Source organism: Nansenia antarctica (assembly GCF_963989245.1).
Source record: "Nansenia antarctica genome assembly, chromosome: 15".
Lineage (NCBI taxonomy): Eukaryota > Metazoa > Chordata > Actinopteri > Argentiniformes > Microstomatidae > Nansenia > Nansenia antarctica.
Genome location: NC_137685.1, coordinates 1507268 through 1523281, shown reverse-complemented (window position 1 = coordinate 1523281; position 16014 = coordinate 1507268). Strand labels below are relative to the sequence as shown.

Here is a 16014-nt window from a genome sequence, read left to right as displayed (position 1 = left end):
GAGCGAATGTTGTTGACCTTGGATCTGAAAAAGTCAATGAAGCTGTTACATCGCTGCTCTGTAGCCTCAGTAGTGGGAGATGGTTGTGGCTTCAGGAGATGATTTATGGTAGAAAAAACTAGCTAGCTAGTTATAATAATAATAATAATAATAATAATAACTTGCATTTATATAGCACCTTTCAGGGAACCCAAGGTCGCTTCGTTATCTAACCAGTAACCAGCTATACATTACCACTAACTCTAAACTAGCTTGCTAACTTACCTCTAAATATGGATCTGGCTGTGGCTAAGTTAATTTATTTGAGGAGGTAAACACACACTTTATTTGTTTTAAGCACTTTGTTTTAGATTTTTATTCTGGAAAACTATGTAAATTAACGCATATTTTAAGTAGATAATGTATCATTTGTATATTTAAACATACAAATTCAGAAAACAATAAATGTACCCATCCATGGGTTTGACCTTTCATCTGACTCCGCCTCAGTGTCCTGCATTCGGGTCCACAAGTCCCCTGCCATATTTTGCTCCCCTTCGCATCAGTCGCGCATAGCTCGGGCTGTGCTTGTGATAGAGACATGAGCCTGGGCCATAGCTTTATGCGCCTGGGTCTCCTGAACACGTAGAGACCAACCCCGAGTCGATCAAAGCTTCCTACGCTGAGCTATGGTAACTTTACCGCACCTACCGCACAATACCTCCGGAAAACCGCAAAAAATTAGGCATTCATCGGTAGGGGGTAGGTGCGGTAAAGTTACCATAGCTCATCGTAGGAATCTCTGATCGACTCGGGGTTGGTCTCTACGTGTTTAGGAGACTCAGGCGCATAAAGAACATGAAAAGGCTCATGTCTCTATCACAACCACACCACAGCTAGGCGCGAATCATACGAAGGGGAGCAATATATGGCAGGGGACTTTTCTAGGCAAAACTCCGGTTTTGAAAAAAGCACTCCGTACCTTTACGAGGTGATAACTACTAATAAGCTGCCAATCCAAAAGGTCTATCATATCAAAACATAATCTAGGGATGTATAGGAATAAGAAAATCACATCTAGGATTTGCCCAGAATTTGGTAGTGAAAAATGGTTTGGCCCAAGGACTAATAATAGCGATTTTTGTGTTGTGCTTGTTGTAAATAAAAGTTATATGATTCATTGAAATGACATTAAACTAAGATAATACGATGGTCAGCATAATTTTTCGAATCTTTATTAATAAGCTATTACAGAAACTGTCGTCATCGTTGGCATCGCGAATCCTATGGCCGGAAAGGGCAGAACCTATGGGCGGATACTAATTTGCATATGGGCGGATACTAATTTGCATTGTATTTGCGAGTGCCATAATACCTACATCGGAATGGAATACAATGCAAATTGACCGAATGGAATACGCTGCGCTCAAATGTAATACACATGCAGAATGGAATACACTCGTGACCAAATACAATACACATGCTAGAATGGAATACGCTGCGCTCAAATGTAATACACATTGCTTTTATTTTGGCACAAACATTCCGTATTTTTGTATTGTATTTGGTGTTACACGTGTATTCCATTCCGATGTGTGTATTGCATTCCGATGTTTGTATTGTATTTAAATCAGGCATGATACACCCTCCATAAAAGTCATCCCTGAGAGAGTAGACGATCACACCCATCAAGGGAACTACTCCAGAGATGTCCTGGAAAGACAAGCATATTACAAGCGCAATGGTTATTAATGTAACCCTCATAGTTGTATACTGTGGGTGCTGACATGGTAGGCTTTGATTCTAACAATCATGAAGAAAGTGTTTTTCTGAGTAAATAAACCTGAAAATCATTCACATTTATTGAGATTGAATAATTTGAATAATTCAGTAACAATGGTCATAAATTCACATGTATTATCTTTTAGTATTTCCTTTTTAGGTACGACCGAACAGCACGACCTCGAGCACGACCTCGAGTGTGATATTGCTTTTATACAACAGTTCTACAGCGCGATTTATTAGTTAACAGTAATAAGCGACAACAGATTATGATTTGTTTGTTTATTTAATCATAAAAATAAACAAAAAATAGTTCCGCAACTGAACTTCAAATGGACTGTTGCCTAGTAACCTGAACACAAACATGTAGTCTAATTAACGGTCATTTAGTAGAACATCTGTGCGGCGGAGTGATACATATAGTTAAAAGTCCCAGTGCTGTTATACTGTATATCGTAACTCATGGAATGCCTCTTGTCCAATCAAATTACTTGGTCGGAAATAACTGTTGTATAAAATATTAATGGAGGACAAAGGAGAAGAGAAGTTGTCAACATTTTCAGCGGTCTCCGTTTATGTTATCATGGTTGAACTGGAAGCTGGTTTGACACTTTCTTTTAGCTTGTTGGTGCTTAACTCAAATATATGATTAATATTTGTAATGTCAAAGGCTTAAAAACATCCTCTGACCCACTTGTATTCTCTGAAAACATTACATAATTTTAATATAGTTTGATCTAGAGTGTAATTGATTCCTATGCAAATCAGAGACCCTATAAAAACAAAGACATTGATTCCAAAATGACATAACCTGTGAACCTTGCATTAAGATGAACTCAATTCAACCTATTGAGAGATATGCTGATTTTAAGAGTGTCATAGCAAAGGGTGTGAAGACTTATGCACATGAGGTATTTCTGTGTTCCAATTTTAATAAATTTGCAGAAATTTCACTTTGTCATTATGGGGTATTGTGTGTGGATTGATGCCAATTTTTATTCATTTTACACTGACCTGCCCCCTGGCTGTGAGGGGCAAGCACACATCACAATTTCCACAGGAATTGTCCCTGTCTAGTTTATAATACAAATAATAACAATCATCATCATCATCATCATAATCATAATGATAATCATAATAATAATAATTTATTTGTAATAACTGGTCAAGTCCAGATGCACAAACTTGTTGCAGATGGAGTCAAACAGCAGTTTTGCTTGATCAACTATGATCATTACATATTTGATACTTCGGGGCAACCCTAACCCTAACCTTCTGGATGGTAAATACAGACTCGCATGCATCAAACACCAGGCTGCCATTAGACTGCTGTTAATACAGATATAATATACAATACAGATGTGTTCATTCTTACAGTGGATGACTCACATACTCTCTCAGAGCCACGCTGGATACTGGGAGCTCAAGTGCCTCAATCTTTATTTACTGTAAATCAAACAATTTAAAGACGTTAAAAGCATTGTAATATTTACCAAAAGACTATCATTGTTCATTTCTGTCTAGCATTGTGATCTACTTTACCAATGTCTAGGTCATGTGTACAGGATGTGAGTAGAAATAGCCCTAAATCACACATGGACAAAGCAGGTCTCTAGAGAACAGATGTAAACCTATATCAAGGCACAAACATACTGAAAAATACATGGAATTTAACAAAAAAAAGACAGCAAATCATGTGAGAAACATACATACATTAAATATAATTTAAACATCTTGCAATTAATATTAAGTGATATTTTTCTTTACAATGTTTTGTTTTCTTTTTACAATATTTTTTTTAAGGAATGTTACATTTTTTTGTGAGAATAGCCGACCTAAAGCTATGGTAACCTATAGGCAGGCATGCAGAACAAATGCAATATAGTACACGTACGAATGTTGGCTTCATGTAAACATAAAAAACGATCTGTTTTCTCTCTCCATCCTTGTTTGTTTCCCTTAGAAAATACATTTTATGCAATTAAAACGTTCATAAAACTGTTAAAAATGTAAATCTGTTAAAGTAAAGTGAATGCATTTATATAAAAAAGTATTTTTCTATCTGTCCAACCTCTGATAATACTTACTACTACTTATAAAGGGAGAGGCTAAAAATAAATCAGAGATACAATTCTGACTTGGGAAATATCAATAAAAGAAGAGAATCCTTATTAAATTAAATATTTAATTCACAAGAAAATAAAACAGAAAAAAAACAAGAGGGAGAGAATGACGGTTGAGAATCAGTGATTGTTGGAATACCTCAAGGCCTTTTTTCCTTGCTTAAGTCTATTTTCATTTTAATGTAGAAAAGCAGGAATTGTCAGTGCAGTGTTGTCTGACGCTGTGTGCCTCTCTGTCCCTCTCTGTCCCTCTCTGTCCCTCTCTGTCTCTCTCTGTCTCTCTCTGTCTCTCTCCGTCTCTCTCTCTCCCTCTCTCTGTCCCTCTCTCTGTCCCTCTCTGTCTCTCTCTGTCCCTCTCTGTCTCTCTCTGTCCCTCTCTGTCTCTCTCTGTCTCTCTCTGTCTCTCTCTGTCCCTCTCTGTCTCTCTCTGTCCCTCTCTGTCTCTCTCTGTCTCTCTCTGTCCCCCAGGTCATCCCTCTCTGTCCCTCTCTGTCTCTCTCTGTCCCTCTCTGTCCCTCTCTGTCCCTCTCTGTCTCTCTCTGTCTCTCTCTGTCTCTCTCTGTCTCTCTCTGTTTCTCTCTGTCCCCCAGGTCTTCCCAACGGTTCAGGTGTTCCTGGAAGGGAAAGCAGATATGGGTCAGCTAGGGAGCAGGCTAGGCTTTAAACTTTATTTATACAAAATAGACCCCCTTTTTAGAATGTAAATCTGCTATTTACACACAGAGATCACTAGAGGGCGCTTCTCTTTTTTAGCCTGCCTCCTACACAGAAAAACTGCATCACTGTGACCCCTCATGGCTCTTCTAGTGTTAAAACAGGCTGGGACAGGGAGAGGTTGAATAATGTTCGTGAAGACATCTCCTAGCTGGTCAGCGCATGTCCAGGACGGCTGCTTTGCGGGTGATAGCACGTTTAAAAGCCTTACTCACGTCAGCCACAGTGATCGATAGCAGAGTGTGTTTTATGTATAGTGATTTATACACAAAGATTTCTATGGGACTTTAATGAGGTCCGGTCTGCTTTCTGTTGCTCGGGGAAAGGCAAGATTGACGTATTCCTTTTAAAAGAAGCCCACCATAAATCTGTACTTTTTAACAAGCTCATCCATATGTTTTCTGAATGTCTTTGTCAAACCAATGGGGACACCAACCAAAGTGTATATGCATAAATTAGATACATTTGTCATAACAATTGTTGACAGACATACGATAAGACATTATTCTTCTTGTAGATAGCGTAAGGGAGACATCACAGATGTTCGATATCAGGCCACTGGCATAATCAGAATGACAGAATCACAGGCCCAAATGAATCCAGTTGACATCCAGTACCAGTCAGGTTTGGACACACCTTCTTATTCAATGGTTTTTCTTTATTTCAATATCATTTTTTTACATTGTAGATTCATACTGAAGACATCAAAACTATGAAAGAACACGTATGGAATTATGTAGTAAACAAAGAAGTGTTAAACAAACCAGAATATGTTTCATATTTTAGATTCTTCAAAGTAGCCGCCTTTTTGCTTTTTTTGTGGTTTTCTCCCACGTTTTCTATAGAAGAGAATGCTGGGCGGTGCTCACAGTTTCCTTTTCCACTGACACACACACACACACACACACACACACACACACACACACACACACACACACACACACACACACACACCAAGAGCTGATTGAGAGAATGCTAAGAGTGTGCAAAGCTGTAATCAAAGCTAAAGGTGGCTACTTTGAAGAATCTAAAATATAAAACATATTCTGGTTTGTTTAACACCTTTTTGTTTACTACATAATTCCAAGTGTTCTTTCATAGTTTCGATGTACTCAGCATTCATTTACAATGTGTGTAATAATACAAATAAAGAAAACCATTGAATGAGAAGGTGTGTTCAAACTTTTGACTGGTACTTTATGGGTCACCATTTCTTACTTTGTTTTCATGGCGTTAGGCTGGTTAATGCTCATGTGTAGCAGACTGCCAAGGCTTTGCATACCTGAAGTTGAGATAGTATTTGTAGGTCAAGGCCCTCTGTCGCCCTCCTTGATATTTATAACGTACTGAACAAGTCAACCCAACCCAATCCCCATCAAACAAACAGCTCCCCTTTTATCAGCTGACCACATTGCCACTTCAATCCTTTCTAACACGGCTATCACCTGACAGATCAGAGATAACGAGCTCAATCAGTCTGTTGAAAACTATGAGATTTGCTGTTTGTTTTCTTCCTAATCTCAGCGCTCACCTCGATGTCTGTTCAGATTCTAGAAGATTCTAGAAGAGACCGCAGTCCTTCAGGTTGTTCTTGATGATGACGTCCGTGACGGCGTCGAAGACAAACTGCACGTTCTTGGTGTCGGTGGCGCAGGTGAAGTGGGTGTAGATCTCCTTGGTGTCCTTCTTCTTGTTCAGGTCCTCAAACTTGGTCTGGATGTAGCTGGCTGCCTCGTCATACTTGTTGGCTCCTGAGTAGTAAGACATTCCAGTGTTACATTTAAGCAATATCACACGAGAGGGAGTGTGTTATACTGAATATCAGCACGGCTGTGATTCGGTCGTAGGTACGAGGCCGCAGGCCGAGTAGAAGACAATCACAACCGTGCTGATATTCAGTATAACAGCATGACCTCCAGTGTGATATTGCTTTTATACAACAGTTCTACAGCGCGATTTATTAGTTAACAGTAATAAGCGACAACAGATTATGACTTGTTTGTTTATTTAATCATAAAATAATAATAGTCCCGCAACTGAACTTCAAATGGACTGTTGCCTAGTAACCTGAACACAAACATGTAGTCTAATTAACGGTCATTTAGTAAGTAGAACATCTGTGCGGCGGAGTGATACATATAGATAAAAGTCCCAGTGCTGTTATACTGTATATCAGCACTCATGGAATGCCTCTTGTCCAATCAAATTACTTGGTCGGAACTAACTGTTGTATAATCTGGGATATGGTGAGTAGTAAGACATTCCAGTGTTACATTCTGGGATATGGTGTGCTGCTATGCTAGTACCATGCTATGACATATTCTTAATATCAACACTGCCCAGCCTCATCCTGCCCTCTTTACAATCTGTTAATATACTTCTGACACATTCAGTTGCCATTGGTGACGATGTCACTACTATTACTGCTGGAGCTCCTACTGCTGTGGCTGCAACAGCTTCTAGTACTGCTGAAGATAATGTCTGTCACACCGTGTCTCTTGAGGACCTCCTCCTGAGGCATCTACTGCCCCCCAGCACTGCGTCTCCTGAGACATCTACTACCCCCCAGCACTGTGTCTGTCTCCTGAGACATCTACTACCCCCCAGCACTGTGTCTCCTGAGACATCTACTGCCCCCCAGCACTGCGTCTCCTGAGACATCTACTACCCCCCAGCACTGCGTCTGAAGACACACGTTTTTCCCCTCTACTGTGTCCCCTAAAAACTTCTATTGACCCCCTTGTACTGTTTCTCTGCTTCTCCAGTGTCTAAATATAAAAAATAAAATAAAAATAAAAATAAACCCTAGGTTTAGAAGAAGGTGATAGAAGGAAAAACCTTCTTCTATCAGTGGCCCCGGGCAATATTAAATGAGCTGGATTACTCTTCCTGCTACGACTGGTGGATTGATGATTCACTTGCTTAGTATTCAAATGTATCGATTGTAAGTCGCTTTGGAATAAGGTGTCTGCTAAATGCCAAACATGTAAATGTAAATGGACTGCACTACTGTGTTACTCTGTAGGTTAGGGTTAGGCACTACTGCAGTTACTCTGCTCACTGTGTACCTGAGTACTCTGGGAAACAGATGGACAGGGGGCTGCGGGTGATCTTCTCCTCAAACAGGTCCTTCTTGTTGAGGAAGAGGATGATGGACGTCTCTGTGAACCACTTGTTGTTGCAGATGGAGTCAAACAGCTTCATGCTCTCGTGCATCCGGTTCTGGTAGGGGGTGAAAAACCAGTGTTACTCAGAACCACGGGAAACCCACAAAGGGGCAAAGCACCAGGCAGCCACCAGGGGGCAGTATCATCTCACGTTTCAAACGTGACCAATGTAACGCACTGTCAGTGTCTTTGCCTTATCCTCTCTCACTGCAGTAGCAGAGGCAACGTCTGTGTGAGTGTGTGGTAAATGGACTGCACTTATATAGTGCCTTTTTTGCTGCTCCAAAGCTGCTCCAAAGCGCTTTACAACGGCCTCTCATTCACCCATTCACACACACATTCACACACCAATGGCGGCAAGCTGCCATGCAAGGCGCCGGCCCGCTCACTGGGAGCAATTTTGGGGTTCAGTGTCTTGCCCAAGGACACTTCGACATGTGGCCAGCCGGGGCTCGAACCGCCGTTCTGCCAACCTTGTGATCATTAGGCGGCGACTCTACCTCCTGAGACACAGCCGCTACCTCCTGAGACACAGCCGCCCCAGAAAGCTATACTGAATACAGCCATAACAATCAACAAATCGTGACGTTAGAATTATAAGGTTCTATCTCCATTTTTGGTCAAAATTTAGTTTTTTACATAATCTGATCCATTAGGTGTTTATTAACGCCTGTGTGGTGTTATTTTTTAAAATGTAGAAATTTTTGAGTCAGTAATTAATAAAATACAAAGGTTCCATCTCACAAAACATAATGGAATGTAAAAACGTTGACGCTCAATATCTCTGAACTAAACGGAGATAGAACCTTATCATTCTAAGCTCACTAAGTCCCTACTGGTCTATTAATTCAAAATACAGCTAATAAATACCATTAATAAATGAGGTATCACAAAGTGGCCGCTCACTTGGAGAACGCAGCCTCTGTGAAATAGGATGGTTCCGTTCAAACGTCATCATCATTTCATGTCATGTACTTACACACAGTAAGTGGTTGTATTATTAAGCAATGTGTTTCACGCCCGAGGAAACATGGATCATTGCACAGCAACTAAGTGGTATCTCACTGTAACCTGTATCTGACTTCATTTGATGATGATGATGATGATGGCTTAATAACCAGGATGAGTGGTTTATAACCCTACAAGCTATTAAACCATCATCATCAAATAAAGTGAGCAGTGTATCTGTCAAATGTTACACTCCTATATTCTAGAATATGCATATTGATGTTATGGTGTTGTAGTGTGCGTAGAAAGATATAATGTGATCTTAGAATGATAAGGTTCTATCTCCGTCTAGGGCAGTTCAGAGATATTGAGCGCCAAAGTTTTTACATTCCATTATGTTTTATGAGATGGAACCTTTGTATTTTATTAATTACTAACTCAAAACATGTCAACATTTTAAAGATAACACCACACAGGCATTAATAAACACCTAATGGATCAGATTATGTAAAAAACTCAATTTTGACCAAAAATGGAGATAGAACCTTATAATTCTGACGTCACGATAATGCTGTGTTTATGCATAGAAATGAAATGAGTGGATGAGTAGAACAGACATGCCTATCCGAATCAACAGTCGGTGGCGGGGTGTACCAGCATCCATCTTTTGCTGTACTCATTCTACTTCTATGTGTTTAGGTGTGAGAGGGCAGGTCACTTCCACCTCACCACAGTGGTGTAGTCTAGGTGATACGCAGGACTAGGCCGTATACCCACTAGGAAAGGCCAATGATTTCCATATACCCACTTAAACATGTGTGAGGACACGTAACGGCGTTTTGTGACAGAACTTTCACACTTTCATTCATAAAATTCACCCCGTCTGTGTTACGAAGCACTTGACTTTTGGACCATTGGGACTGACTGTAGCGTCATGTACCATCAACGGGGGGAGATGCGACATGAAATGTGTCAAAATGCAGCACTATCATGCACAGATCAGCCTTATAACATGTAATGTTAGGTATATACAGTATATATAACGTTAGACAGGGAGCGCAGATTTATTTTTATGGCGTTCCGAAATGAACGATATGAGGCTGGGAGGGAAAAATCACCATATACCCACTAGAAAACACTAGACTACACCAGTGCCTCACCATCTCCTCGTCCTCTGCCAGCACCAGGTCATAGGCGCTGAGCGCCACAGTGAAGATGATGGCCGTGACGCCCTCGAAGCAGTGGATCCACTTCTTCCTCTCCGAGCGTTGACCGCCCACATCAAACATCCTGCAGAGAGAGGTGGAGGCAGGAGGGGAGAGAGAGAGAGAGAGAGAGAGAGAGAGAGAGAGAGAGAGAGAGATGGTGGAGACAGAGAGAGATGGGGGAGGGAGGGAGGGAGATAGAGAGAGAGAGAGATGGGGGAGGGAGGTGGGGAGATAGAGAGAGAGAGATGGTGGAGACAGAGAGAGATGGGGGAGGGAGGGAGGGAGATAGAGAGAGAGAGATGGTGGAGACAGAGAGAGATGGGGGAGGGAGGTGGGGAGATAGAGAGAGAGAGAGAGATGGTGGAGACAGAGAGAGATGGGGGAGGGAGGTGGGGAGATAGACAGAGAGAGATGGGGGAGGGAGGTGGGGAGATAGAGAGAGAGAGAGATGGTGGAGACAGAGAGAGATGGGGGAGGGAGGTGGGGAGATAGACAGAGAGAGATGGTGGAGACAGAGAGAGATGGGGGAGGGATTGAGGTAGAGGACAGGAGGGGACAGAGAGAGGGAGAGATGGGAGGGATGGGAGCGAACAGAGAGAGAGAGAGAGAGAAAAAGATAGAGGTGGAGGAGGAGGGGTAGAGGAGGAAAAGGAACAAGGACAGAATGACAGTGAAAACATGGAAATACGGTTAGTTTGATAGAGGAGAGTGGAAGCGATAAAACAAGTACACTGGGAGAGAAAGGGAAGGAGAGGAGAGGAAGAGAGTGAAGGTGACATTCCCTCTGTGGCTAGGCATTAACATTTCATGATGTTGCTGTGAGAACAAATATGGGTGAGGAGAAGGAGAGAGACACCCGTTAAAGACCCAGGGCTAACAGGCTGAGGTAGTCTGGACCCTGGAGCTGGGCTCACCAGGACAGGACTGGGAGAACCAGTGGCGGACTCAGGCTGTTTGAAGGGCGGGGGGGGGGCGAAAAGGAAAAAAGGGCACCTATTGCACAACATGGGACCCCATCAGTGCACATGGTCAAGTTTAGACCATTGGGCAGCCAATAGGGCACATCCTCTAATTTCGCCACTCAAAAGGGCACTTTAGTGTGAAATTTTTCAACTCTGGGGGCACAAGGTCAAGTTTAGACCATTGGAGGGGCACCAATAGGGCACGTCCTCTCATTTTTGCCACTCAAAAGGGCACTTAAGAGAGACGTTTTTCAACCGTGGGGGCACCAGGAGGGGCGGTCGCCCCCCCTGCCCCCCCTGCCCCCCCTCTGAGTCCGCCACTGGTGAGAACCATGAAGGTCCTTGCAGGGGGGGTGAAGTGACAGCGGCTGTCAGGGGAAGTAAACAGAGTGGCATTTGATTTCTCTGCCCTTCGTGGTACCTACTAATGACATGGGCCTTGGCCTACGATGAAGTCCTCTCCAAAGGGTTACAACCTGCGCTCTCTGACATACTGGACAGTAACTGGATGCACTCTTATGTAGTAATTACCTGATACTTACCTGGTAATGAGCTGATAATTACATTTGAATAACTCTTTTTCTGGGGGGGTTTTCGGTAAGTTTTTCTGAGATTTATTGCCAAGCAACTACCAATTGATACCAGGCAGTTACCAATTATGATGGATTATTATAAGTAAGAACAAGAAGGCAACAACTTGTTATAGCAACAGATTCTTGGTGACCCAGTATAACATTTAATATGTCTGCCTCCTCGCCCTTCCTCTCCTCTGTAGACAATCTTTTTCAAAAGTTTTTCAACTGTCTTGCGGTGGATTTATTGCAAATTGTAAATAGCTCTCTAGTATCAGGCATTTTTCCCAAAGTCTTTGAAAACTGCCGTGTTCGATCCACTACTAAAACAGAGCAGCTTGAAAGAGAAGATGGTCTATAAACAGCTCAATGAATCCCTGACCTCTAGTAGCCTTCTATTCCCCATCGCTTTCAATCTGGGTTGAGGCGTAACCACAGCAGACACAGCTCTTATTAAGGTTTCCGTCGTAGACTGAAGACCTCCATCTCTTCGGGTGACACCTTAACTGCTCCTCCTGAGACATCTACTGCCCCCCAGCACTGCGTCTCCTGAAGACACCCGCTTTTCCCCTCTACTGTGTCCCCTAAAAACTTCTATTGACCCCCTTGTTCTCTGTTTCTCTGTTTCTCCAGTGTCTATATAAAAAAATAAAAAAATTTATTTAGACTCATTTTATTTTTCACTTAGTAATTGTTATTTTAGCTCATGTGTTCATGTAAAGCACTTTGAGCACACATTAAGTTGTATGAATATGTGCTACAGAAATACATTTGCCTGTTTCCATAGATACCAGCCAAAAGGACAAAAAATGTAAAGCAATTACTTTTTTTCTTATCGATTGTCTCCATGTTTTATTCATCTCCAACAACGGGGCTGAGAGAGAAGGTAAATGTCAGGCGGAGAGAGGAGAGGTTATCTGTCACGTTGGAGTCATGTCAGACCCCCCAGCCTGGGACGGGGACATCCTGATTAATTACCCACATCCATCTGGCTGTTTCAACCCTTACTGGGAGCGCAGCGGATCGCGACCTTATTCAAGCGCGATGAGGTGTGCTTCAGCACTATGATAGTTTAACATAGAGAAGAGTGTACTGACGCACAAAGATCGCTGGAGGGCGATGTCACGCAAGAAGCGTGAACACCCAACACACCCGGGGGAAACCCGATCTCTGTTCATTGATCAGAGCGCATGTCTTATCACTGGAACAAGACTGACTGATACACACCACACCTCTGCCATCATACATCGGTCCCACATGTATTTATTTACCATCATATTTTTCAATATAAAACGGTATGATATGGTAGCCTACATTGCAGTCGTCCCGCAGTTCTAGTAGATCGCCGACATCATGTTATTTGATGTACACATTTCACGGCAAGAGAATTCCGATTTGTGGCAAACACCCAACAATTGTTCGTTCACTAAACATTATAACATGAACACAGTTATAGCACCAGTTCCTAGCACCTAGTTTCCTAGCACCAGGGGAGCCCCCCCTCCCAAATTTCGTCGTTTGGTACCTGTACTATATCAATGACAAATAAAGACCATTCATTCATTCATTCAAACAATGACAGTTACAGTCTCGCTCAAACTGTAGCGAGATTAGGAGACTACTAATTGAGAAAAGGAAAAGAAAATACATGAAAGAAAGGAGAGAAAGAGTACAAAATGATAAATCATTCAGAATGTTATTGGTTTTAATATTTCACAATCTGCCAGAATAAGCACGCTCCCTCGCACGCCCAGCCCATCATTTTTGATGCCGCTAATGTGTGTAATGAAAAGTGTGACAATGTTGAAAGACATGATGTCATAATCAAAATATAAAACCTGGTTGGATAAAATAAGATTCTGTTGTGATTGTGTTGACATTGTTGTGATGTCAAAAGAGATGTTGGTTATGTAATGTGTAAAGTGGAGAGGAGATTGATCGGAACTGCAGGAGTTTTCATTACTAACGAATGATGGTTGATTATTATTATACAAAAATAATAGTAATAAATATTGCAATATTGTGTTATCATAGTTATGAGCTTCACAGTGATAAAGTCTGTTTATCGTGAACTTCACGCCGGCCGTGCCCGTAACATCAGCAGACAATCGACTGCTGTAAGCGTGTAAGCGTTGAAACCTGCTTGGCAGCTTTGAAACCCGCTTGGCTCGCTCATGAATTGGCAGCTATTGTTTGCTAATGGAAAACGATCAATAAGATTACCCTCCCCCGTGCATCAAGTGATTGTATGAAGTCAAGTGGTAGCTACATTGCAGTCGTCCCGCAGTTCTAGTAGATCGTCGACATCATGTTATTTGATGTACACATTTCACGGCAAGAGAATTCCGATTTGTGGCAAACACCCAACAATTGTTCGTTCACTAAACATTATAACATGAACACAGTTATAGCACCAGTTCCTAGCACCTAGTTTCCTAGCACCAGGGGAGCCCCCCCTCCCAAATTTCGTTGTTTGGTACCTGTACTATATCAATGACAAATAAAGACCATTCATTCATTCAAACAATGACAGTTACAGTCTCGCTCAAACTGTAGCGAGATTAGGAGACTACTAATTGAGAAAAGGAAAAGAAAATACATGAAAGAAAGGAGAGAAAGAGTACAGAATGATAAATCATTCAGAATGTTATTGGTTTTAATATTTCACAATCTGCCAGAATAAGCACGCTCCCTCGCACGCCCAGCCCATCATTTTTGATGCCGCTAATGTGTGTAATGAAAAGTGTGACAATGTTGAAAGACATGATGTCATAATCAAAATATAAAACCTGGTTGGATAAAATAAGATTATGTTGTGATTGTGTTGACATTGTTGTGATGTCAAAAGAGATGTTGGTTATGTAATGTGTAAAGTGGAGAGGAGATTGATCGGAACTGCAGGAGTTTTCATTACTAACGAATGATGGTTGATTATTATTATACAAAAATAATAGTAATAAATATTGCAATATTGTGTTATCATAGTTATGAGCTTCACAGTGATAAAGTCTGTTTATCGTGAACTTCACGCCGGCCGTGCCCGTAACATCAGCAGACAATCGACTGCTGTAAGCGTGTAAGCGTTGAAACCTGCTTGGCAGCTTTGAAACCCGCTTGGCTCGCTCATGAATTGGCAGCTATTGTTTGCTAATGGAAAACGATCAATAAGATTACCCTCCCCCGTGCATCAAGTGATTGTATGAAGTCAAGTGGTAGCTACATTGCAGTCGTCCCGCAGTTCTAGTAGATCGTCGACATCATGTTATTTGATGTACACATTTCACGGCAAGAGAATTCCGATTTGTGGCAAACACCCAACAATTGTTCGTTCACTAAACATTATAACATGAACACAGTTATAGCACCAGTTCCTAGCACCTAGTTTCCTAGCACCAGGGGAGCCCCCCCTCCCAAATTTCGTTGTTTGGTACCTGTACTATATCAATGACAAATAAAGACCATTCATTCATTCAAACAATGACAGTTACAGTCTGACAGTTACAGCGCTGAGCGCTCCGGCGACCTCCTATTCACTTTCTACTTTTTTTAAATATATATTGGTGTTCATATTAATTACCATACTTTTTACTTGGAAGAATTGAAGTGAACATTGCAAGTAAATAAAAATGTTACTTGAATTATCTGTCTCTCTGTGTTCGTTTGTAGTAGAAATATCACATCTGATATATCTATGTAAATAGATTTCACTGCAACATGAACACACTATATTTTCACTTTTCACAACAGCTATTTTCATTTCATTTATAATGTGCAGTAAACAAACAAAATAATGTATACTCTCTGCAATTGGCTACTATACAATGGTGCCAAAATCAACTATCCAAATATGAATCTGCGTATATCTATGTACAACCCTGTTGTAGCCTATTATTATCATGGTCGACATGAGAATTGTTGGCTACTTCATATCACAACTGAACATTCATATCAGAATCAGAATCAGAAGACTTTTATTGCCATGACATGTAAACATGTTAGGAATTTGGTTTGGAACAATGGAGCACGGTTTACAGCAGGATAGGTGCAAGACAGGACAAGACAGTGCAAACCAACATCAAAGTGCAAGAGTCATAATTAATATAAATATAAAGTGCAGAGATCAAGTGTTCATATCCAGACAGTCCAAAGCTCTCTGGGTGGGGGTGGAGGGAGGGTAGATATATATATATATATATATATATATATAGCCTATAGCATTATTTGAAAATTGACAGCGCTGTACAGGCATAATCATCAAAAAAGACATTATATACAATATTATAAATATCCGTTTGTTATATAATATTTGTTGATGAACTACTTTGCTGTGGTACCTATGTAATACCACACAGCTTGATAGGTACATACTGTGCAGTGTATCATTCATAACTGTACATAGGCTACACATATCATAATATCTTATCACTATTGCATGGAACTTGGGTGAAAAAAAAACCTCAGCTCCAACAAATCTGAAGGGATTGTAAAAGTCATACTGTACAGTTTATCATTTTCATAACTGTCTGTACATATACATATCTTATGTATCACTATTGCTA

At 41.2% G+C, this 16014-nt stretch overlaps 2 protein-coding genes across 2 annotated transcripts in view; both read right to left on the bottom strand.

The window, feature by feature from the left end:
* Nucleotides 1-6158: 6158 nt before the first annotated feature.
* Nucleotides 6159-16014, bottom strand: part of LOC308170689 (guanine nucleotide-binding protein G(i) subunit alpha-2) — a gene marked incomplete at its 3' end in the record, with an annotated part of 62979 nt that continues 53123 nt past the window's right edge. The window contains exons 6-8 of the mRNA XM_080545514.1: nt 9874-10003; nt 7667-7820; nt 6159-6349 (exon numbers count right to left, since the gene is read on the bottom strand). Of these exons, the coding sequence (XP_080401640.1) occupies nt 6159-6349; nt 7667-7820; nt 9874-10003 (475 nt within the window). The remainder of the gene's footprint in view (nt 6350-7666; nt 7821-9873; nt 10004-16014) is intronic.
* slc38a3b (solute carrier family 38 member 3b) overlaps nt 9198-16014 on the bottom strand; it is a 105969-nt gene continuing 99152 nt past the window's right edge. Inside the window, exon 19 of the mRNA XM_080545512.1 lies at nt 9198-9258. The gene's annotated coding sequence lies outside the window, so the exon portion shown is untranslated. The remainder of the gene's footprint in view (nt 9259-16014) is intronic.